The following is a 23,891-nucleotide window of genomic DNA, read 5'->3' on the forward strand; positions in this document are numbered from 1 at the left end:
CTCTCAAGGTGTCAGTCTCAGCAGGTTGGCCAGTGCCCACACAAGCCAGTTTAAACTGATGGAAAGTAAAGAGGTGGCAGCTATCCCTGTTGATGACAAGCACAGAAGCACTAAAAAGACTAGCCCTTTGCTAGGGAGAGGCAGCAGCAAAATCACCAAAGTTGATTACAGCACTGTTATCTCAAGGTAGAGAGGTAGACACACACTCTCCAACTTCCACCATTATTAGTTATTCTCAGTTGTAATGTTTCTGACTTTGTTTTGGCTACTTAATAAGCCAGCTAGCATATTTGAACAATTTTAATGGGGCAGGTCCCTATTTGAGATAGAACCAGTGCCTAAATACTGTTGCAATAAGTACTTTATAAATTGTTATACATATCCCATTTTAAAATTCTTAAAAATAAGGATTATCATCCAACACAGATACAGGATCTTAAGTAGAACCATGTACTAAAAGAAAACATGTGTGTGAATATTACCCTTCAGTTTGTACTGTAGTTACATCCAGACGAACCAAATTTAATATGCGGAAAATAATCCTGCAATGATCCAATTGTGGGATTAGGATCTTCATTTGCATACCTGATATTTAGCAAAATGATATATGATCAGTAACAAATATATAAATATTGCAAAAATCTGAAGTATACTTAGAAGACATCACAGGTTATTTATTGCTACAGGTGTGTGTAAAGTTACTGGCACTGTCATTTGCTGGATTGCCTATGTATTCAGTATGTCATTGTTTTACACCCATTAAAGACAAGGTTGTGGATCTATGTAGATTCTGTAGTTCACGTTATAAACCGATCCTGTTATTGGGGCTTCAGGAGGTGCTACGAGTCTGCCTCTGCAGGCCCAAGTGCAGAACCAGGGCTTTAAATCCTATTTTTCCTAAGTGAATCATGATTAACTGATGGCAAAGGAAAGCAGAACTTTAGATTTCCTTGATCCAGACAGCACAGAACACTAACAGAGATGGATTCTGCAGTTAGGTCCATGATGTTCTTTTCTTTGTCTCTTTTAGTTTGCAAGCTTCTAAATTGTTTTCATTGGAAGTTTCATTTCTGAAATCTCATCTGAGTGTGAGACTGTTCATGCTGTACACCATGAACCTCTCTGTGCAAGTTTATAAATTTTGTGCGTCCCTGTGTATTCTTTTCTAGGCACGTTTTCCACAAAGCCTGCGTGGATCCTTGGCTTAGCGAACACTGTACCTGTCCTATGTGTAAACTGAACATTTTGAAGGCTCTGGGAATTGTAGTAAGTTACATATTTGTGACCTTTATTACATAACTGATACGGCCAGTTCAAGTAACTTCTTCACACAAAGTAGCTTATAATAAGAAATCAATCACAGCAGGCATGGTGGGTTGGCAAGAGCATATTGCTCAGCCATGTTGGAGCCCTTCTTCCTGTGGTTTGAGTGTGGCCTCTGATCTGTCTTTTCAGCCAGAGGACCTCAAGTGCATATAGAGAGGTTGAGTGCTCGGAGAATCCATTCTGCGAATACCAGCTGCTAGCTGATTCACAAAGAGACATTAGAGGATGATCTCAGAGGAGATCTTTCTCCCATTTTCCTGCATGGGTAGAAGTTCTGAGTGCAGTGGTGATTCTCAGGCAGATTGTTTCCCATATAAAGGGGAAGGAAAAGCTTATGCCATGTCTATAGTAGCTCTCAGGTCAAGCGCAGCAAGAGAGAAATCAGGCCCACATTCCTAGCTATGTCAAACTGCACAAACTTTCTAGAAATAACAGCAGATAACATATTGTAGGTAAGCTACTTTTGTAATTTAACATACCTGAGTTGATAAAGGAGGAAACAGTGTAATTTGACATGCCTTGTCTAAAACCTCTCACTATTGATGTAGAGTACAAAGAAATCAGTTTTTTGCCCCATGATAGTAAATTTCTTTACTGTTAAGAATATACTGTTGTTGTGTATAGGTTCTGTGCCACCAACATATTCAACTCCCTCTCCTGAATTATAATGATATTTTCTGTACCTATGTACAAAAGGGTTTAGCCTTTTTAAACAAAATGTTTGTAACTTACTACTGGAAAGTGTAGGACCAACTTTCAATCATACATGGTGGTGGTGTAGCCTTGTTGGTCCCAGGATATTAGAGAGACAAGGTGGGTGAGGTAAAAGTCATAAGCTTTTGAGCTACACACAGTGACCTGAAGAGTTCAAAAATCTTTTCACCTACAGAAGTTGGTTAAATAAAGTATATTACCTCACCCACCTTGTCTCTCTATGATAGTTAGTCTTTTGTACATAATTCGGTGTCTTCTTTATTTAAAAAAAAAAAATTAAGCAAGGGAGACTTTTGCAGGCTGCCTGTATATAGAATAATTAACATTTTAATATGGAAATAATGTTTTTCCAGCCAAGTGTGCCATGTACAGATAATGTAGCCTTTGATATGGAAAGGCTCACCAGAGGCCAGCCAGCCAATAGACGATCAGGACTTGGTGACTTTGCTAATGACAACTCGCTCAGCCTGGAGCCCCTACGCGCTTCTGGGATGTCACAACTTCCACAGGATGGGGAAATAACTCCAAGGACAGGGGAGATCAACATTGCCGTAACAAGTAAGCATTATTTGGTTTTTATTATAGTTTCATGGTTTCCCTGTTGTGTGGTGTCTGTTTTGCTGTGGTTCTGCACAGCAGGACAGCGGTGAAAGCTTTCCCTATAGAGACAAAGGTGACCTCTCTCAATGCAAGAAACATACACGTTTTTTATTGAAACTGATAACTTCAGGGACTGTTGCAAACACTTTCATTATTAATGGTAAATTCATTTAGAACTGCATACAGTTATCAGGTGAACTTCAAGAAAAAAATTAATTTGGTAACCAATGTGGGAAGCCAAAAAGGCATCTACTATTTTTACACAGCAAAAATATACTGCAAGACTATTATTTAACTAGTTAGTAGTTACTAAGTTGGTTATAGGTATTATCGTGGGTACCTAGACACTTTCTCAATTAGTGTGTTGCATTTGGAACCCCTAAGGCCCAGGAGCAGAGATCTAAGAGATTAGCCCTAGTATTTGTCATGTCTGCCTTTATAACTTAAGATTTTTGTGTTCGATGCGAAGGTCTTTGAACCCAGCGTAATCTGGATGTTTCGTGGTATCATCATATTGTAGGACAGTGTAAGCAAACTATTTGCAGGGCTCTCTTCAAAGGGAAAACGTGAGGAAATTCCACTGAGTAGATTCTACCTGAGGGTTTCTGGTGTATAAACAAAGACCCTGTGAATACAGTATGCATGGCATTGCATCATTTTCTAAATGTTCTAGGGTAATGATTTGATGTATGGATAAATGTTTGTTTCTGACTGCATCACAGAACTCAAATCCATGTTGGAGGCAGTCGATTTTCTCATATTTTCTTCATATCTATTCACCCAATCTCATAAACTCGGGACTGCTTGTATTCTTACCTATGTTAATAAGCAGAGTTACTAAAAAAAGCTTCTAAATACACTGCATTATGGAACATTTCTTATGATGCTACAACAAAGCAAACTTGTGATAGAAAACTTTCCTTTTTCCACTTTTCCCACCTTTCCTCCAAATTTACCAATATCCATTAGTGTGCTGGCCTGAGAAGGGCAAATCCAAACTCCAAATTTAGTTTGTTCACAAAACCAACAAGTCGCTTTGTCCTGCATCTGTCATTACTAATCCATCCCTTATTTAGCTCTCCTGAACACGGATTAAACCTGGTAACAATTTTTAATGTTCACAGTGTTCCCATTCAGGAGAAAGAAGTTTGCAATTAAACCAGGCTAACTGCTCAACTTCCTTGAAGGCAGGTGTGTTGACTGTCTGTTCTCTGTTGTAGTACCTGCCTTTCAAAGATGGAACACCATGGTAAAGAAAAGAGAAATATAAGCACCAGTTCATTCTGATAGTGGTTATAAAATAAAGTTTCTTTAAAAAAGCTTTTCAGGTTTTAACTTTATGTATAACACACATTTCTGTGGCACGCTCAAGTAAAGCCTAAAATACATCTCAGTAAACCAGAATATTTGTAATTAAACCTATTTGCACATGCAGAACTTCTCAGGAGGGGAGAGAGCATAGTGTCTGTTTAATAATGCCTTTGATACTGAATGCTTTTTCTTAAAATATTTCTTATTTTAAAGCATTTGTACATTTTTATAATCATTTGAAACTGAAATCTGTTTCCTTTCCAAATATCGCATCCTTCCGTTATGTGGAAAATTTGTTAGTTGTGGTTTAGTGCTTGGCAACTGGCACTAACTTTGTTTAAATAAAAATATCACTAAAGTATTTGCTTTTAAAAAATACTTATAAAAAATTAAATTGTGTCTCTGTACACATGTAGATGAAGTCACATTTTGGGCTTTCCAAACCAACCCTGACAAAATCCATATTAACTGGGAGGAGAGGAGAGCCTTCATTTACATTCTTCCTCGTCTTGCATTTCACTTTACATTGTTAAATGCTCCTTCTTTATTGCTAACCCTGGGGCTCAGCCAGGAGATATTGTTGTGCTAGGCTTTTTTTCCACACCTTCTCTCCACTTCTTCTTTGCTAGCCTTCTCCAACCAGTAACTCTGTGGCTAACTTCCTTCTGCTTCACTTCCTGGCGCCAGTCATGGCTTAGAACCCTGTAGCCTTCTGCCAGTGGCGTTTGAGGGAAATGTTCACATCGATTTGACATAAGCCTTCTCCCACGAGTGATTTCCTCCCTTTCCTTTATCAACAGAAGAATGGTTTATTATTGCCAGTTTTGGCCTCCTCAGCGCCCTCACACTCTGCTACATGATCATCAAAGCTACCGCTAGCTTGAATGCTAATGAGTAAGTAAATATTTAGATATGCATCTATATATTTGGTTTTGGTGCTTGTGTCACAGGCAACACTGGGAAGAAGTGGCAGGAGGGGAAGAATGGGAGAAATGAGGTTTTTCAAAGTGTGAGTGCCTTCTCTTTCTATGTAAAAGTCTTTACTAGAAATTGTTAATGCACATGTAGCTAGATTTGCCTGAAATAGCTCCCCACAAAGGGGCAGGGCAAAAAAAAGAAGTGGGGTTTCAATTAGCATTTAATCAGCTGATACACTTAAATAGTAAGCGTATTCCTCTAGTCCACCAGGCCAGACTCTCCCTGATGGGGACCAGTAGTTACCACCATCTGGTGGCTTTCTGGCAGCTTCAGTCTGTTTCTCAGATTTCAGCTCACAAAACCCATTTTCACTGTTGGAACTCCTTTTCGCAGAGGAGGAGGGATATAAATGTTACATCACTAGAGCTGTGCTGCTTTCAGAGGATTTTGGGACTCAAGAGTAGTAATGGGAAGCTTGCACTGCTGCTTCTTGCTTTGTAGCTGTTCGGTGGATAGAACATTCCAGTCTTCAGAGCTGTCAATCCATACCTTAATAAAGAGTTGCAGTCCAAAATTAGTGTGTGAAAACATCCATACCTTCTTAATTTTGGTAGATTTTCACTATGCAAAGTCTGGTCAGAATTTGACTGTAGGCTGTGATTTTCAGTAAGCAGATCTTCCTACATTTGTGTCTAGACAAATGCTTGCTAGCTTTGGAGGTGTATTATCTGGGTAGCCTAGCAATTTGCACATTATACACAGTACTGCATATGGAAATTAGGTGTGCTCAAATATATGCAGAATTAGTTACTAAAAATCCAGGCCCATAACATTTTCCTAATCCTTGAATTTCATCATTTCACCATTTTCCACTTTATCTCTGAACGTCTCATACTAGCTCAGGTTCCATTACTGTGCTGATCCTCTTACTGAAAGTTGGATACGTTTCAAATGCAGTTTCTCATAGAGATTGGAAAAGATTACCTTTATAAATATAGGGTCCGCTCTTCAGATGCAGAGATAAGAGAAGAACAGTGTTTTCAGCTCTTAGAGACACAGGATGGAAACAGAATTCAGTAAGACTGAAGTATGGATTGAGTAATAACTACTCAATTGAGTAATTATTCAGTAATAACAGTAAGACTGAAGTATGGATTGAGGCAGCAAAACAAAGATGGGGGAGGAAGGGTAAGAAAGAAGTGAGATGAGAGAGCTGTAGAGAAGATGCAGTTTTTAAAACAAAACCCTCATCTTCAGTGCTCTCTAGAGCATTCTCTCTCAATAAAGTGAAAGCTTTTCAGTGGGTGGCCCCCAGAGTAAATGAGTTAAACCACTACAGTTTGGTAAATCTTGTTTAGGAAGGGGGGATATACTGAATTCTTTGGGTCAAAAACATTGACCCTAATTTCTTCATTCAGTTATCATTGATTACAGTAAGAGTTGTAAATCTTTCACTCCTGGTCTTCCAGGTGCTAATTCCAAAGGCCTGACTGGAGAAGAGTTTAAGACTTTTTAAGTAGTCAATCCAATCTTTCAATTTTTGTTTTGTCGATATCATCGAATTGCAGCTAGTTATCAGGGAGTTGGCAAAATTAGAGATGGTGGCCTCCACAGCAGCCGACTGTTGTGAAAAATAGCCATAAAATCTGGGGGAGGGAAGTTGTTAGGAGTTGTGTACGTGTGCCTGTGAAAAGTAATTTCTACATTTCTGGGCACTGCATGAGGAAGAGGATAGAGAAAACTCGGTCAATGTAACACCGTCCATCAATGTACACTGATGGAAGCAGAACCAGGTACATGTCTGGCATGTCCCCTTCAGCTCCTTATCTTGCCTTTCTGTTCATGCTCTGTTGGTTGTGGTTCTTTCTTTTAGTAAGCAGCAGGAAGTATTGCATTAAATTTCACACAGACTCTTTTTATTCACAAGGAGCTACTGCATTCAGGGAATTTCTTCAGGCCAATATTTAAGGGACATAGGCAAAGACTGCATCATTGTCATGTGAACTATCAGCAACAGTGATAGAACTGAAAGCTTAGTCAATATATTAAAAACACTATTTTAAAAAAAGGAGGAAGAGTGAAATAGACTAGTGAAGATGGAAAGAGTACAGAAGGGGGGGTTGGCAAAAATTTGCCCCTTTCTCTCTCCATGGAGCTTCAGTACCTGCTGCAGCCTCCAAACCTCCATGGCTTTCCCACTGGACTTCACTGGAGTCTAAGCAACCTCTAACTCTGTTGCTAAGTTAGGCTACCTGGTTTAGGCCTGTCCCCTGTGTGTGCATGCCACAATTTTTTGACTCATTGCTTCACTGCTGCCTAACGTGCAAAGTATGTCAGGCGAAAAGTTTCTCCTATGTTGGTCAATGTGCCAGATATGTCATAACTCTCTGTTGTGATTTCCATGAAATGCCACACTATTATAGATGCAAGAAAGGAGGAAAAGCGGAAAAGCTTTTTACTCCCCACTTCTCCCTATAAAAACTAATGCTGACAGTGTCCATGCAATCAGTGAACAATAACTAAACATGAACGTAGGGATTTCATTTTCCTCTTGGAAGATGAAGCAAGCAGGAAGGAGTAGAAGTAGTAAACTAAGCAAGTGAAAGATGTTAGGCATTCTGTGATGGAATTCTCAGAGAGCATTTCTCAGTAAGTGAAACCCTTCCAAGGGACGTTCCCTGCTGCTTGCTTCCTCTTCTGTCTCCCCCACTGTTCTAACGGGTTGATTTAAGGCATTAGTTGCTGTGTTCATGTGCACGTACAAAAGATAAATAACGACTCCAGACAACTATGACCATTTTCATAATAATAAGAAGGGAATAACCGTAAGGGGCACTTCATTAAATGGCTGCTTTCACTTGGCCTTAAAACATCTCATGGTATTCCCAGGCTGGAGAGAGACTTCTAGGAACTGGTCTGACTTCACAGCTGTCTTGCCTGTTAATTATTTAGATAGTAGGCAAATTTTGCTCTATATCACCAGAAATAACCTGAGACTGGCCTCCCAAAAGCAACTGCACAACCACATTTCATAGTCCAGAGGCTCCTGGCATTGGGCAATAATTTCCCAGTGGTTTAGAAGCAAGATTCAAACCTAAGGCAGTGTTGTGAAGAATTCTAGTAACAGATATTCTTCACTTATTATAATAAGCAATGATGTGGGGAACACAGACCCCATTCACCATTCTTAGCTCTATACAATTTTCTCGCTGACTTTTATTTGACAGTTTTTAGTTAAACATTCAGTATTAACTTTAAGTAATATAAATATTCTGTCTTCTTTCTTACCCCACAGAGCAGAATGGTATTGAAGAAACACTTTCTGACAGATTTGCCTTGGAGAGACACCTATATTTTGCACCATTTATTGATCATGCAGCATACGCAATTATATTTAGTACGTTTATTTTTCATTAAAGTTTGCTAATGCCAAAGCTTTGTATTAAGAAAAAATGAAAAAATAAACTTTAATTATGAAAACTTTTTTCTGTAGTTGAATTTTATTTTCCATGAACCTTCTGCATTGAGTACTCTCTATTTTTAGTGTTTTGTGTGTGATATATTATTGCAGTGTGTGTATTGTCTAACCTCCTGTCACAAATGGCTTCATCTTTGCTAAATTTTTATGCTTCTTTTTTTACTCTAGGGCAGAAATAAGCATGACACCCACCACTTGCATGGTGATTAGTGACAGCATTACTGGAGACTGCTCCATACCCGTTTCTTATAGTTAGTCACATAACTGGGCGCAACGTTTGTAAATATCAGACTTTTTTTCTTTTTTACAGAATTGTTTTGAACTAAAATACTTTTTTGTGTTACCTTGGGAAGGCAGCAGTATGATCTCTTGTCTTCAGTCCAGTCCCCACAGAAAGTTTGCAGTTCTGTTTTCTTTCTTCATAATGCATCGGAAGGTTAATCTTCCTTGCCCTTCCCCCACTACCCTGTTTCACTCAGAAAGTGAAGCTAATCTACACCACCTCTTCCTGCCTAGTGCTGCATGAAGAGGTGTTTTTTCCCTCCTCTTTCCCTTGCTGAATCTCCTCACAGATCAGTAAGCTTACTGAGTAATGGTGCTGGTTCATGTCAACTCATAGGTGATTATGCAAGATGGAAAGATTGATAATGATCTTGACTGTAACATGGAAACTCTGATCATGTCCTTTCCTGCCATTCTTTGCTGAGGATTTTCATTTTCACACAGGCTTATTTATCCAACTAGACAGTAAGAAATAACCTAACATTCACTTCAGAAATGCACACGCTATCTTTGGTATTGGATGTAGAGCTGCTGAGCTCTGATTCATAGCCAAAGTCTAATGTCAGAGTTAATGAGATTGGCTGGTGAAGTGGGCAGATCAGTTGCGGGGGGAGTCACAAGCTGATCAAAGTTAGAACCTGTTTTGGGTATTCTCTGGTATCAAGATTTAACTGACATCTGAAATCTAACACTATAATTAAAATATACAGTTATTTCCAGCTATCAAAGAGAACAATTTTATTAAACTGTGATAGGATTTTTCAAATGTACTTGGAGTAGGGAATTTATTTAGGTATAGGCACTTCTGGAATTTGGGAAGGCAGCAAAAATCTGCATTAAAATACTTAATTTGTAGCTGTCAAGGAGCCTTCAGCTGAGAAGGCAGCTTTTAGAAATGTATGTATGACAGTTTCAATAATGTTAATAGGGTGTTTTTTAAAGTGTCTTTGTGAAATTTTGAAAACATGAATGCCGTCAATGAAGAGAGCAGTGAATCTGTTTTTGAAAAATCTGGGAAACCTTGTTGAATGGATTTGTGGAGGAAAAAACTCCTACGTGTTGTGCTCCAGGACTGGCTCGTTTTAGAATCCAATGTTTATCAGCTGAATGTTGTTGCCAAGATGGATGAATATTGTGCAGTACGATGTAAAGCACAGACTATACAGTAAGGGGATTACATTTTTCACCAACTTCCTAAAAGCATAAGGCAACTGAAATGGCTTTAAATCAAATAACACCTATACCTGCTGGGATCATGGTCTTAAACTTTTTTTAAAGATACTGTGGAGAGCTAGCTGGGGAAAACCTGTGTGGCTCTAGAAAGCAGATTCTTCTTCGAGTGCTTGTTCATGTTGATTCCAATCAGATGTGCGCGCACTGCCTGCACCATCGTTGGAAACTTTTTCCCTTAGCAGCTCCCGTCGGGTCGGCTGGGGAGCCCCCTGGAGTGGCGCCTTCATGGCATTCAATATATGACCCTGCTGACCCGACCCCTCCCTTAAGGTCAGGCTTGACAAAGCCTTGGCTGGGATGATTTGATTGGGGATTGGTCCTGCTTTGAGCAGGGGGTTGGACTAGATGACCTCCTGAGGTCCCTTCCAACCCTGATATTCTATGATTCTATGATTCAGTTCCTTCTTACCATCCGTGGCGGCCTTTGGAACTGTCTCTCATTTGCCTTGCAAGTGCTCCGTTAGCTTAGTTATCTAGTTCTTTGTTTCTTGTATAGTAGTTGTTGTTAGTGTAGTTTACTGTAGTTAGCATAGATGTTGGTGTGCGGGATCGTCCCTATCCCCTCACCCCTTCTTGGGCTCCGGGGCATGCTGCGAGCCCAAGGCTTTAAGTCATTCCGTGTATGCCACAAGCCCATGCCAAATAGCAACCCTCACGACTCTTGCCTGAGGTGTCTGTGGGAGACTCATCAGTCTGAGTGCTACAAGATCTTCAGGGTTTCGAGCCCAGGACTAAAAAGGAGTGGGATTTCTGTTTAAAGCAGCAGCTCATGAAAGCTGTACTCCATCCAGTGGCGCCTGACTGCCAAGGCCCAGGCCCAAGCGCATCGGTGCGGAGTGCTCCGGCATCGGTCCGCTAATCAGTGCTGAGGAAGGATTCTAGCGCGAGAGACTGCCAGCAATCCCTGGCACTGCAACAACGAGCAGTAGCCTGGCACTGCTCTACTTCTCCAGTGCTCCACATGCACAAAAAGGCTGACAGAGGGTGCTCTCCTCAGAGAGCTGCAGGACTGCCAGGGGATGCTTTGCTACACCAGAGAAAGGACCTGGCTCCCAGGCAGCAAGAGTTCGTGCCATCGACTCTGGCGCCGCAGAAGGCACCATCAAGTCCGGCTCACAGTGACTCTCTATCAGGGCAGTGCCAGGTGGAGGTGTTGGAGCCACCCTCCACCCCAGACGCTTTTGAGGCCGCAAGAGATCTCATTGAGATGGCTGCAGCTCAGCCCCCAGCCATTAGAGACAAGTCTCTGGCATCGTCGAGACCGGTACTGACCAGAGGCAAGCCCGCCATGATGCAGCGCTCCCAGTCGCCAGACCAACACCACACCCGGCACCACTCCAGGTCCCCATCACCACACCACGGTTTCCTGGCACTGGCTTCAGTGGGAATGTGCATGGCACTGGAGGCACAGCAATATATCTCCCCGGCACCAAGGGGTCGGCACCATTCCATAATACCCTCACAGGATTGGCACCCGCATGTGGCAACAGAGCACAGCAGCCAGCACCCGTCTCTGTCACAAGACAGCTGGCACCGATCCCCTGCGAGGTCGTCATGACACCGGTCCCCTACCACCACCTATGCGGCACTGAGCACCGGCACAGGGGTCTTCAGCACTGCTATGGTCATTGCCCTCAGGATCCTCTGAGTCTGATGCACTCATACTATTTGAGGTGCAGTCAGCATAGGCACTGAAGGGATGTGCAGGAGGCCTGGCCACCACGGTGGCCACCCTCCACAGACGCAGAATGGCCCTTTTGGACCCCCTCACCTTACCGTCAGGCCCAGGGTACCCCTTCTAGGGCCTCTAGGTCTGTGACCGCGGGACGCCACCTTTCCTGGTCACCTAAAGATAGACCTTCCCCTCAGGGAGCAGAAGCTGCCCTCTCCAGAACACCCTCTAAGACTACAGAGGTGTTGACGGAACCAGCCCGGGACCTACCCACAGCCCAGGAGACATCCACCCATGCTGAGCCAGTAGAGGAGCCTAGTTCAGCCCAGGAGCAACCTGGGCAGCTAGAGGGCTGTGAGGACCCTGTACCTCCACTTGCCACATCATCCTCGCCCAATGAGGCGGTGGCAGGAGTGTCAGTTTCAGGACCCCCGCCCATCAACCACAGGGTGCACCAAGACCTGCTGCGCCACTTTGCCTGCGACATGGGCCTTCAGGCGGAGGACCCAATGGTAGACATTCTTATGTCGGAAGGTTCTTCCCAGGTGGTGTTACCACTAATAAAGACCATACAAAATAATAATAAAAACCTTGTGGCAGACTCCATTCCGCCCACCGCCGGGGGCATAGAGAGGAAGTACTGTGTCCCATCTCAGGGATACGAATACTAATCGAATACTAATTCTCTCACCCACACCCTTGCTCCCTGGTGGTCTCGGCAGTGAATGAAAAAGATAGCCAACCAGCAGGCTATCCTCAGCAGGTGTAACTTTAGTTCTTGGGACTCTGTGTCCAAGGACAAGGAGTTGTTCCCCAGAGTCAAGGGTGGAATTTTCCACCATGGTTGAGGAAGGGAAGGCGGTAACGAGGACCTCCCTACAGGCCTCCCTCGACTCGGCTGATTTCAGCGGCCCATACAGTCTCCTCAGGGGTGGTCATAAGGAGAACTTCCAAACATCTGGATTACCTCTGGAAGTTCATCAGACCTTGCAGGACCTTCCCTTCAAGGGCGCAAGGCTGTTCTTGGACCAGACTGACTCTAGGCTGCACAGCTTGAAAGACTCGAGGGCAACTATGAAATCGCTGGGGATGCACATAACAGCTACCCAGCGCAAGCATTTCAAGTCCCACCAGCACCGCCCAAGTCAGGACTCCTATGGTGGTAGAACAGAAATAACAGGCGACGGTCTTCAATCCCACCTTCAGGGCAGGGACAGAGCCCAGCCAAGCCACCATCGGGCTCCAAACAAGGCTTATGAAAGGATGCCCGAGGATGGCGTACACGCCACTATCCCAGATTCTTCCCCATGCTTCCTGAACCGTCTGTCCCACTTCTACTGTGCTTGGTCGCAAATAACATCAGACCGCTGGGTGCTTCGCACGGTAGAAGTGGGATATTCTCTCCAGTTCTGCTCCTCCTCTCCCTCCCACCTCCCTTCCCCGTCCCTCTTCAGGGACCCTTCTCACGAGCAACTCCTTATACAGGAGGTGCAATCACTCCTCACCATGCTGGAGGTTCCTCAGGAGCTAAGGGACAAGGGATTCTACTCCCAATACTTCCTTATGCCCAAGGCAAAGGGGGTGTCTCAGACCCATTCTAGACCTATGAGGACTCAACCAGTTCATGGTGAAGCTGAAGTTCCGCATGGTCTCCCTGAGCACGATCATACCTTCCTTGGATCCAGGAGACTGGTATGCCGCCCTTCACATGTGTATGTACGCATCTTTCGTAGCCATTCATTCAGCCCACAGACATTTCCTGATATTTGTGGTCGACCATGAACACTATCAGTTCACGGTGCTCCCATTCGACAGCCCCCCCGAGTGTTCACCAAGTGAATGTCGGTTGTCGCAGCCTTTCTCTGCAAGAGGAAGGTACAGGTGTATCCCTACCTTGACAGCTGGCTGCTGTGGGGGCGCTCCAGGGAGCAGGTGGAGTCCCAGGTCCGGTTGGTCAGAGCCACCTTCGAGAGACTAGGACTCATCTTCAGCGTGAACAAGTTGATGCTGTCACTGACCCAAAGAATAGAATTCATTGGGGCAGTGCTGGACTCAATACAGGCAAGAGCATTCCTGCCTGAGTGCAGATTCCAAGCAATGACAGACATCATCCAGACTCTCAGGCAATACCCCACCACAAAAGCAAGGGGATGCCTGAGCCTCCTCGGAAACTTGGCAGCCTACACCTGCGTCATCAGGCATGCCAGACTGAGGCTCAGGCCACTCTAGGCATGGTTCACCTCAACTTATCTCCCAGGTCAAGACAGCTTGGACTCGGTAGTGACAGTGTCAGAGTGTGTTCTAGAATCCCTCCGCTGGTAGCTAGACCGTCGCATGGTCCACAGAGGAGTCCCATTCAGCACCCCTCCGCCTTCTATGACCCTAGTAAAGGACACATCACTCTGGGTCGGGGGGGCCCACCTAGGAGACCTACAGACGCAGTGTCAGTGGTCGCAGGCTGAGCTCTCATTCCACATCAACATCTAGGAGCTCAGAGCTGTGCAATTAGCCTGCCAGACCTTCCAGTCCAGAATGCAGGGCCAGAGCATGGCGATGATGATAGACACCACTACCACCATGTTTTACATAACAAGCAGGGTGGAGCTTGCTCCTCCCCTCTCTGTCGGGAAGCTCTCCAGCTTTGGGCTTTTTGTATAGCCCACTCCATTCACCTGGACACGACTCATCTCCCAGGAGCTTGAAATGAGCTTGCAGACCATCTCAGCAGGTAGTTTCGCAACCACCAGAAGTCCATCTGTCCAGATGTCCTACATTCCATCTTCCAAAGGTGGGGGTTTCCCCTGGTAGATCTGTTCACCACCAGGAGCCACAGGAAGTGTCCATGTTCTGCTCTTTCAAAAAACACAGTCCAGGCTCCATCTCAGACACGTTCATGCTACCCTAGGAAGACCACCTCATGTATGCTTTCCCGCCGGTCCCACTCATCCACAAGGTGCTGCTCAAGAATCGCAGAGACAAAGCGGAGGTAATTCTGCTGGCCCCAGCATGGCCATGCTAACATTTGTACACCACGCTTCTGCAGCTGTCGGTGGACACCCTGATCACACTGCCACTATACCCCGATCTGATCACATGGGACCACAGTCGCCTCCTTCACCCAGACCTTCAGTCCTTCCATCTCATGGCTTGGAAGCTTCATGGCTAAACCAAATGGAGCTCCAGTGCTCGGATTCAGTGAGGGAGGTGCTGCTTGGTAGCAAGAAACCTTCCACCAGGGCCACTTACCTAGCTAAGTGGAAAAGGTTCTCGTGCTGGTGTGAGCAGTGGCACATTCCTCCACTTCAGGCATCTATACCGCTCATCCTGGAGTATCTACTGCGTCTGAAGCAACAGGGATTGGCACGATCATCCATCAGGGTACACCTTGCAGCCACCTCGGAGTTCCACCCAGGAGAGTTGGGATGCTCTGTATTTGCCAACCCCATGGTAGGGGATTTCCTGAAGGGCTTGGAAATGGAACCGATGAAAGGGCTTCCGGTCTCCTCATAACGCATTTCTTCCTGGATCACGGCCTGCATCCATACCTGCTACGAGCTGGTCAAGGTCCCAGCCCCAACTATTACAGCCCGCTCAACAAGAGCTCAAGCCTCGTAAGCCGCCTTCCTGGCCCAGGTGCCTATCCAGGAGATCCGCAGAGCGGCAACCTGGTCTTCCGTGCACACATTTACCACTCACTATGCCATCACTCAGCATGCTAGAGAGGATGCAGCTTTCAGCAAAGTGGTTCTCCAGTCAGTGATTCCTTAACTCCGACCCCACTTCCGGGTGAGAGCTTGGGAGTCACCTGATTGGAAGCACTCGAAGAAAAAATGTTTACTCACCATCTCGTAACTGTTGTTCTTCAAGATGTGTTCACGTCCATTCCAATATCCACCCACCTTCCCCTCTGTCGGAGTAGCCAGCAAGAAGGAACTGAAGGGGGATCGGGTCGGCAGGGTCATATATTGAGCGCCATGAAGGTGCCACTCCGGGGGCTCCCCAACCAACCCAGTGGGATCTGCTAAGGGAAAAAGTTTCCAACAACCGTGCACACGGCACACACATACCTGATTAGAATAGACATGAACAACACATCTCGAAGAACAACAGTTATGAGAAGGTGAGTAACCCTTTTTCCCCAAAACATGTCTGTTTCATGTCTCTTACGCAGAGCAACAGCACAGTGGTGAAAAGTAACCTTTTAACTGTTACCAGGAACGAGATGGCTGACTGATTTCTAGTTCCTGCTCCTCCGTTGAGAACTTTGGCCACCCAGGGTCCAGTTTCCTCCACACTTTGTTTTTGTGTCTTTTAACAATTGTGTCCATTACATGCTCACAAAAATAAAGTAGTTGACAGATGTCAGTCAGAAATTAAAGGGGCATCAACCCCAAGCTGAAACTAAAGATATAAATATATCCTACTCTTATTCCCTCAAATGGACTTTATACCACCTCGTGAAGGTCAACACATTTGTTTACTCTGAACAAACAGGAGAAGCAAATTCCAGAGTTGTCCACCACCTTTTCCGGTGTAAGTGTTTGGAGCAAGAGCACATCAGTTATTTCATTGTTGGGACTGTGCACAAGTAAATAAAGAAGCATTCCCTTCAACAGCCTGTTTTCCTTTTTTCCAAATGTTGCTGCAGCAACTGGGAGACATAATGCTGTAATACTGTACTGCTCAGACGGGAGCAACAACGTGGTGTTAAACAGCTCACTTTGTGTAAAGGACCCGTTAATGAAATAATCTCACTATTTAGAGTGTTTTTTTCCTCTATTTTTCCTCTGCTATCCTATATAAAACTCGAAGAGGTGTAAGCAAGAGAGAGAAAATATTTCCTGATGAGATTTGGCTCTCAAACTGCTTTACACCGTCCCAGTGTCCAAATGGATTACACTTTGGAAACAGCCTAGGGAGTACCCTGACCTTATCTCCATGTCAAGAGAAAAATCTCTGAAGGGATTGTAGAGTAGGCTCTTCAGAGCAGAGTCCGCAGCAGCTCCCCACCCCAGCTTGCCTCCACCTCTTCCCCTGAGAGCGCCGTTGCATCCTGCTTCTCCCGCTGGCTCCCAGCACTTGCCGCTACGAAACAGCTCTTTCGCAGCGGCAAGTGCTGGGGAGGAGGAGGAACGCAGCATGCTCAGGGGCGAGGGAGGCATCCAATAGGGGCATGGAGGGGGCAGAGTTGGAGCGGGGACTTTGGGGAAGGGGTTGGAATGGGGGCGGGGCGGCGGGGTGCGAGCACCCACTGGCGCCGGGAAGAATTGGCACCTGTGGCAGAGACTATGATCCGTATGTGTTTGCACAGCACCCAGCACAATGAGGCACTGATTAGTATCTCCAAGTGGTACTGTAGTATAAATATTAAATAAAAAGGGACTGCAGGGTAGCATTTGTTGTTTGTGCAACTAGTATATCAAAGCAAGGCAGAGACTTTTCAACTGACAGTTTTGTACTGTAGCTATTCCTGCAGCATACCCATAATGGTGGGGATATTTTAGACTTCAGGCTGAGGTTTATGTTCTAGTTTAATACAAATCAGTTAGTAGAGTGGTTCAGTCTAATGAAATAATGAAAAATAATGGCAAGTATGACTTGTATACATATTTTTGACCTGTTAAACCAGAAGTGTGTATCTCCAGTTTGCTTTCCATACCGAAAGTGCAGAAACCTCATTTCAGCCCATCTCTCTGATTTCATCAGTAGCTGCAGAATGGGGAGAGCAAGCTCATAGGTCTTCATTGGTGTGTCTGTGTAACTGTGCGTGTTGCTGCTTGCTGCCAAGATATACTCATGCCTGACATGGCAACGGATTTACAAAGAGTGTTTATGCCATGGTTGTAAACAAAGCTGGCAGTTTCGTGCATTGGGGGGGAAAATACATTGGGCAAGGTGCTGGTGGTTCTTTTAAATCTTTAACCCAACTAAGTATTCCTACAAACCAAAACAAGCCTGAGCTTTGCTTTTCAAGCTCTGATATCCTTACAGTATGTAAACATAGCTTGTCAAATTGAAGCCTCCAAAATAGCTTCTGACTGGAAGAAGATGCATTGCGGCATAGTGGACAGAGCCTGGACTGGCACTCAGAAGACTGGGGTTCTATTTCTGGCTCTGCTACCGGCCTGCTGGGGTACCTGGGCAAGTCATTTCACCTCTCTGTGCTTCAGTTACCCCATCTGGAAAATGGAGATAATGATACTGACCACCTTTTGTAAAGCACTTTCAGACCTGCTGATGAAAGCACTATAAGAGAGTTGGGTGATATTAAGATTTTCAGTATCTCCCCTGATATAAGACTTAGTGCAGAGTCTCTCTAAACACTTTTTGTTTGTACTGTTTTGAACATTCCTTAGGCTCATCTGTCGAGGTGGAATGCTGCATAGTGGTAGGTGGAAACACAGACTTCAGTTCTGAAACAAGATTAACAATGAGATATGACTGGTGTGCTATTTTCTGGGAGGGTTGTGAAATTGTGGTAAACAGCAACAACTTCCAGCTAAGGGACTGGTGAAAAAAGGAAGGAAGGGAGCTCCCATCTAGTTGTGTGCATCTGGGGGAGAGTTTGCAATATTTTGTCTTTTAAAACAATGATATCCTCAGGGGTTGTATCTGGTGAACAAGCAATCCCACTAAGCAGGGAAGAATTTGGAAAAATACGGTTTGGTTTAGCTGATATTTGAATAGGAGGCATTAGAAAGAGAATGAATTTGGAGTTCCAAGAATGCTATTGAAGCTGAGCAGTTGGCTGTACCTATATATAAACACACAACTTCTTTGGAGGTGGGCAGGTTAAAATGTCTTTTGTCAAGCAGCAAGGAAACACAGAAGGCAGCAAAGAATTTTAGAGATGCTGAATGCAGTGTCTGCTTTCAGATTAATTAAAAAAGAAATCTGTTAGGTGAAACATTTATGGCCGTATGCCTGTTGATTAAAATTTCTCCATCAAATTTGTTGGAGCAAAAGTTCGTTCTCTCTCTTTCTCACACTGATTGCCTAGGGTGTCTGCTTCCTAATCCCTTGTTTGATTTGGTGCAATAAAAACAAATAGGAGCAGCATTCAGTCTTTAGAGTCCCTTTGTGTTGCTTCTGCGTTGCTTGTACAATATGTAACACTTCAGTGGGAGGAGAGAGGAAATGAAGCATTCATTACCCATTGCTCATTTCAGCACCAGGGTAACATGAGATGCAGCATTCTCAAGATCTAAATGCACCTGATGCATAGTGACATTGGGCCAGGCACATAATGCAGGAGACTTCTGATATCAAATTTATCCCTAGTGGTTCCTAAGTAGGCATTTCATAGTGGAGTTCAGGTTTGTTTGGAAAGTGATCTCTTTGGGAGTTGTAGGCCTATGCAGATCCATGTAAATAAATACATCTGTCTTTTTACTACAGCATTGCACAGTTCCAGAAAGCTTAAGTCTGGGATAGGATTCAAATCTACAAACTGAGCACTAATAATTCAATAATCATATTGACTGGTCTGTCCCTATTCCAGCACAGTTTGTGTGGGTTTTTGTGTGTGTGTGGATATATGCTTTATTGGCAGAGTCAGCAACTTGACCCTGTGGAATTTAACAGCTTGTTTCACACTCACTGCAGCAGATTGAGGTATTAAATTATTCACAAACACTTTCTCCCCCTCCCCTTTATCAGGAGCATTCACCTTCAAATGAGAATTGAATGGGTTAGTTAGTATACTAGCAAGTGAAGACTTGGGATTGAATGTGATTTAAATCAGAAGTGGAGGGGAATGTTTGGCGGTCTCAATCTGCTGCATTCCTTAGTAGATGTTTGTCTTTGTCACAAAACCACAGAGCAGTTCAGCACCATTGGCACACTCAGCTCAGGACTAGAACTATTGAGGCTGCTGCAGATCAGGATTGTGGTGTATTGTCAGCTGTGCTAGAGGAAGCTCACATGGCGCCGGTCCACATTATTTCTGGCTCCAGCCAATACTGTTGTTAGGCCTTCATTTTGATAAGCACACAATTCTTCCTCATTTCAGCTCTTAAAGAAAATGTCTTCCCAGATGAGCTTGCAAAACTAGCTTTTTCTTTTTAATACCAAAAGGGGAAAAAAAATAAACACTTTTGTTAAGAGGCCTGTTTGGTCTGTTAGCTCCTAAGGGAGAAAATTAATTTGATCATAGACCAATCCTCAATGGACAGCTGTTTACCTTTTTACACACAGCATAGATCCTGGTCCTGAGCAGAAGGAAAGTAGCATGAGAACACTTGAATTACAAGAGAACCACACCTGCAGCTCTGACACCTGAGGTATAAATATTTCCCTCCCTGTCCACATGCACCCCTAAAATAATGATGATGCAACAAAGGTTAGGTTTCCTCACACTTGTTTCCTCTGCCACTTCGTACTACAAACTGTTAGAGGTTTACTTTAAAAGGAAAATTAATTTTTAGGAGTATATATGTTCTCGATTTAGAACTGGAGCAGGCACAAGAGAATAGGTAACCACAAACAAGACCTTGCATACTCAATACCAGTGGTGTTTTATAGCCATATGTACAAATTCCTAACAGGGTTGTTTCTTTGTTCTGCCTCTTGTAGGTGGTCACTTCTTTCACCGCAATTCTGTGTCTCCTCGGAGCCTGGTCTATGAGAGTGAATTCTCAACAATCCAGCCTGCCTTGGACCTGTACGATGAGAACAAAACCTGAAAGGAGTGTGTGTTGTGGTGTTGGTTTCTTCCTTTTTTTGTTTCTCATTCCCGTTCTTGTGTATTCCTTCCATGGGTGTCCTTTTGTCTAAAGAAGAGCTGCTTTTCCCAGAATACAAGCCTGGCTTCCAAGTGACAAAGATGAAGCTCAACTATGGTTGTCTCCAAGGACATCATCTCTGGGCCAACAATGTGCATACACAAAATGGGCTGTTGTAAGTTGCAGAATTGGAGTGCAAGTTAGCTTTGTCAATCCAGCCGAGTCTGTACAAAAGAGGGTTTGCCCTGATCCAGAGTTACTTTTGTACTGAAAAGGTGTCTTTTATATAAGCACATGATCTTTCCATTGTCTTAATCATGCACATGTTTGCTGAACTATCAGACAAGATACCTGGTGGCAGAGGCAATTCCAAGTTCCAATGGTGTAAAGGCACACCATTTTTCTTCGGTCTCCCCATGAGCTTATTGTGATATGTCCTCTTTCTGAGGGGAACCTGTAGAAATGCATTGACTTTCCTATTGCCCATTTAACTCTGGGTAATGACAAAACAGGTTGGCATTAAAGCTACAGACAGGAGCTGTGTCTGGAGTATCCATGAAAGGTTTCAAGTAACCCAATTCTTCAATTTTTCAGTTTCCACTTAAGTTGGACAAAGGTTTCCTATACAGAATGCAACTACAGCCATTCCTAGCGCGCTCCTGCCAAGTGAATCTCTTGACAACGGGGATGCGGCTGATGTTCATGGGCCCACCATTTGATCTTCCTTAAAATCATTACGCTTCTTGAGAAATGTGCAGGTATCTAGATAGCTATCTTCTTTTGATCTTTAAAAAAAATCCACCAGTTTTTTTCACTGAGATTTTTGAGAAGCCAGCACATTGGTATTATATACAGATCAAAATGTAAATTTCCTGCCCTGGTCTCCCACTGAGATGTGCAACAGTTAAGTAACAAACACTTTCTCAATGCTGTGCCCTTTCCTGCTGCCATCACTAATGTGAATGCAGAAAGCAGAAGAGTTAAGGAAAGCACCCATGCTTTGACACTTGGAGGAAAATCAGTTTTTTCTGGATTGTAACAAAAAGTGGCCGGGAAATTAATATTGTCCTAAAGCTTCTAAAAGGGTAATGCAGAAATAGAAAACGACTTTTTTTAAGGAGTCAACAGTGTTCCTTTAAAAAGCAGCTCTGGGGAGTAAGTCAGTGTGTCTAATGCACCTTTTCCTACTGAATGCTGTGTAATTGTTTAAGTTTAACAAATGTCAATATTTTCTCCATTGCAGTCTGAGTAACTGTAGATGTAGAAATGCATTTGTGTCCTTTGTAATGTGAACAAAATTTTCACTCTATATAGAAATCGTGATTTAGAACAAGTGGCAAACTGAAAAGAAACATAAGAAATGTCCTGCTATCTTTGAATGTAAACAGCTTCTGCTGTAGATGGGGAAACTTGCCTTCTTTTTATAAAGCAATCAGTCTTGGCATGTATTCTGACTTGAAGTGTGGTGCAGCTGCGACATAAACACAGATGTTAAAAACAAAAAAGAACTCTAAAGTGAGGAAGTGAGCTTCTAGCAGAGCAAACTTTGCCTGTTGCTGAGTCGTATTTAATCTGATAATTCTAGACTGGGTGGTGCAGAGTTTAAAGTGTTTTACTTTTTACAGCTCCTTGTTTATATTTGACAAATTTTACTGTCGTCAACTAACTTTAGAAACATTTTCTTAAAACTTTTTAAGAAGCACAGTTTTAACACACACAGAGCATTGAGGATATGAAACTAAAGGTTGGTGGATGATGTCAGCACTGTTACTCAAGTAAAAGAGGCCCACGATCAGCATTTGTTGTTCCTCTTTTAAATCTGAGAAGCAGAGCAGATATTTATTGTGTGAATAGTCCTGAAGCTGGTCACCCAAGCCCCAAACTCCTTGAACGAAGACTCTTTTAAGTAGAGGTGAAAGTAAGTCGGTACGCCCTGGTACGGCGTACCAGCAAGAGCTGGTGCACCGTATCGGGGTGGATCGGCTTCCCCAGGTGCGATTTAAGGGGCCTGCGGCTCCCAGCAGCGGCTGGAGCCCCCGGCCCTTTAAATGGCTGTCGGAGCCCCACCACTGCTTCCCCAGGGCTCTGGCAGGCTCCGGGGACGATTTAAAGGGCCTGGAGCGGTAGTGGCGGCCAGAACCCTGTCCCCGGAGCCCTGCTGCTGAAGCCCTGGGGAAGCAGCAGCGGGGCTCTGGGGACAATTTAAAGGGCCCAGGGCTCCAGCCGCTGCTACCGCCCAGGGCCTTTTAAACTGCTGCCAGAGCCCCTGGCTGCCGCTGTTACCCCGGGGAGGGGGAAGGAGGCACTTGCCAGTACAAGGTGGACCAGGGCTGGCTCTGACAGTCCCCCAGCCCTGCCCCTTCCGCCTGAGGCCCTGCCCCTTCCGGGGGCCAGAGCCGGCCCCAGCCCCGTACCGATAAGTCCCTAGACTGACTTTCACCCCTGCTTTTAAGTCTGACTGAGTTCAGGCGCAGTGGAGCGAGTAGGGCTGATTGGGCAAGCTCAGTTTCCATCATTGTAGCTGAGTGATCATTACATGCAGATCTGTAAAAACAACAAGCTTCCCAAACCAGACAAAGAAATAAAATACCCATCTTTCAAGGACAGTGTTACTTTTTGCAGGGCTTGTAATAGCAAGGCAGGCCAGGCAGGTTACAATTGGCTCTCACTAGGCACTCTCACAAGCTGTAACGTTCTTTACCTGCATCTAAGGGCAGGTCTGCGGCGATGCTCTGAGATCAAGCCACCAGCGGTCAATGTAGCGGGTCTAGTAAAGACCTGCGAAATCGACTGCAGATCGCTCTCCAGTCAACCCCTGAACTCTAACCCCAAGGAGAAGAGTAAGGTAAGTCGACAGGAGATTTTCTCCCGTCGACCCCTCACGGTAACTCGACCTAAGGTACGTCGACTCCAGCTACATTAGCTGGAGTTGCGTAGCGTAGGTTGACTTACCACGATAGTGTAGACATAGCCTCAGGTCTTGACTATGCAGGAGAGTCCAGCCACCAGTGTAGCTGCAGCAGTACAAAACATAAGCAGGCAAAGCTGCTATGAACCATTATTTGCACCGGTGCAAATTTACTCTGATTTTAAGCAGGATTAAAATCCACTGTGCAAATACTAGTTTATACAGCATCTTTGCCTGTCTTGCTCTAGGGATTGCCTCAGTGCAGCTGTATTGGAGCTGGCCACTGACAGCTGGTACTGGGGCAAATTTCCTGTGTAGACAAGGCAGCCTGAGCAGCACTCGAGGGGTAACAACTCCTTAGGTTTGAAAACAATTCTATTTCCAATTCTAGTTTTTAAAACCCAGTGCCCCAGTGGACAATAAAGCAAGAGGCAAACTCATCAGCACTCACAGGAACAATCTTTTTCAAAGTAATATTGATCCTCTGAGCCCAGTGATCACTAATTCTGAATTCCAATCAGTGTTATCTTTCCTTCTGCTAAGTCAGTTTCTTTGCTCTGCTTCCATAGATTAATTAAAACTTGCACTATCTTTTTATGTTTGGGATAAATTTGACAATGTTGCCAACTCTTGTGATATTTGCTGCTTTTTCTTAAAGCTCCAGCTGCTGGAGTCATGTGAGTATGTGAAAAATCTCAGCTTACTCTTTTTTTTAAATGAAGGAAG

General features: G+C 44.2%; 1 protein-coding gene across 2 annotated transcripts in view; it reads left to right on the forward strand.

The window, feature by feature from the left end:
• Positions 1–22,366, forward strand: part of RNF130 (ring finger protein 130) — a 90,055-nt gene extending 67,689 nt beyond the window's left edge. The window contains exons 6-9 of one of the 2 annotated variants that reach the window (XM_074960350.1): positions 1,170–1,266; positions 2,394–2,598; positions 4,752–4,845; positions 8,165–8,305. In XM_074960350.1, coding sequence (XP_074816451.1) covers positions 1,170–1,266; positions 2,394–2,598; positions 4,752–4,845; positions 8,165–8,180 — 412 coding nt within the window. In that variant the 3' untranslated portion in view covers positions 8,181–8,305. Of the gene's footprint in view, positions 1–1,169; positions 1,267–2,393; positions 2,599–4,751; positions 4,846–8,164; positions 8,306–20,108 lie in introns of those variants that run through there. The other variant, XM_074960351.1, reaches the window with a different exon arrangement.
• Positions 22,367–23,891: the final 1,525 nt, after the last annotated feature.

Source organism: Natator depressus, chromosome 8, assembly GCF_965152275.1.
Source record: "Natator depressus isolate rNatDep1 chromosome 8, rNatDep2.hap1, whole genome shotgun sequence".
In the NCBI taxonomy this organism is placed as follows: domain Eukaryota; kingdom Metazoa; phylum Chordata; order Testudines; family Cheloniidae; genus Natator; species Natator depressus.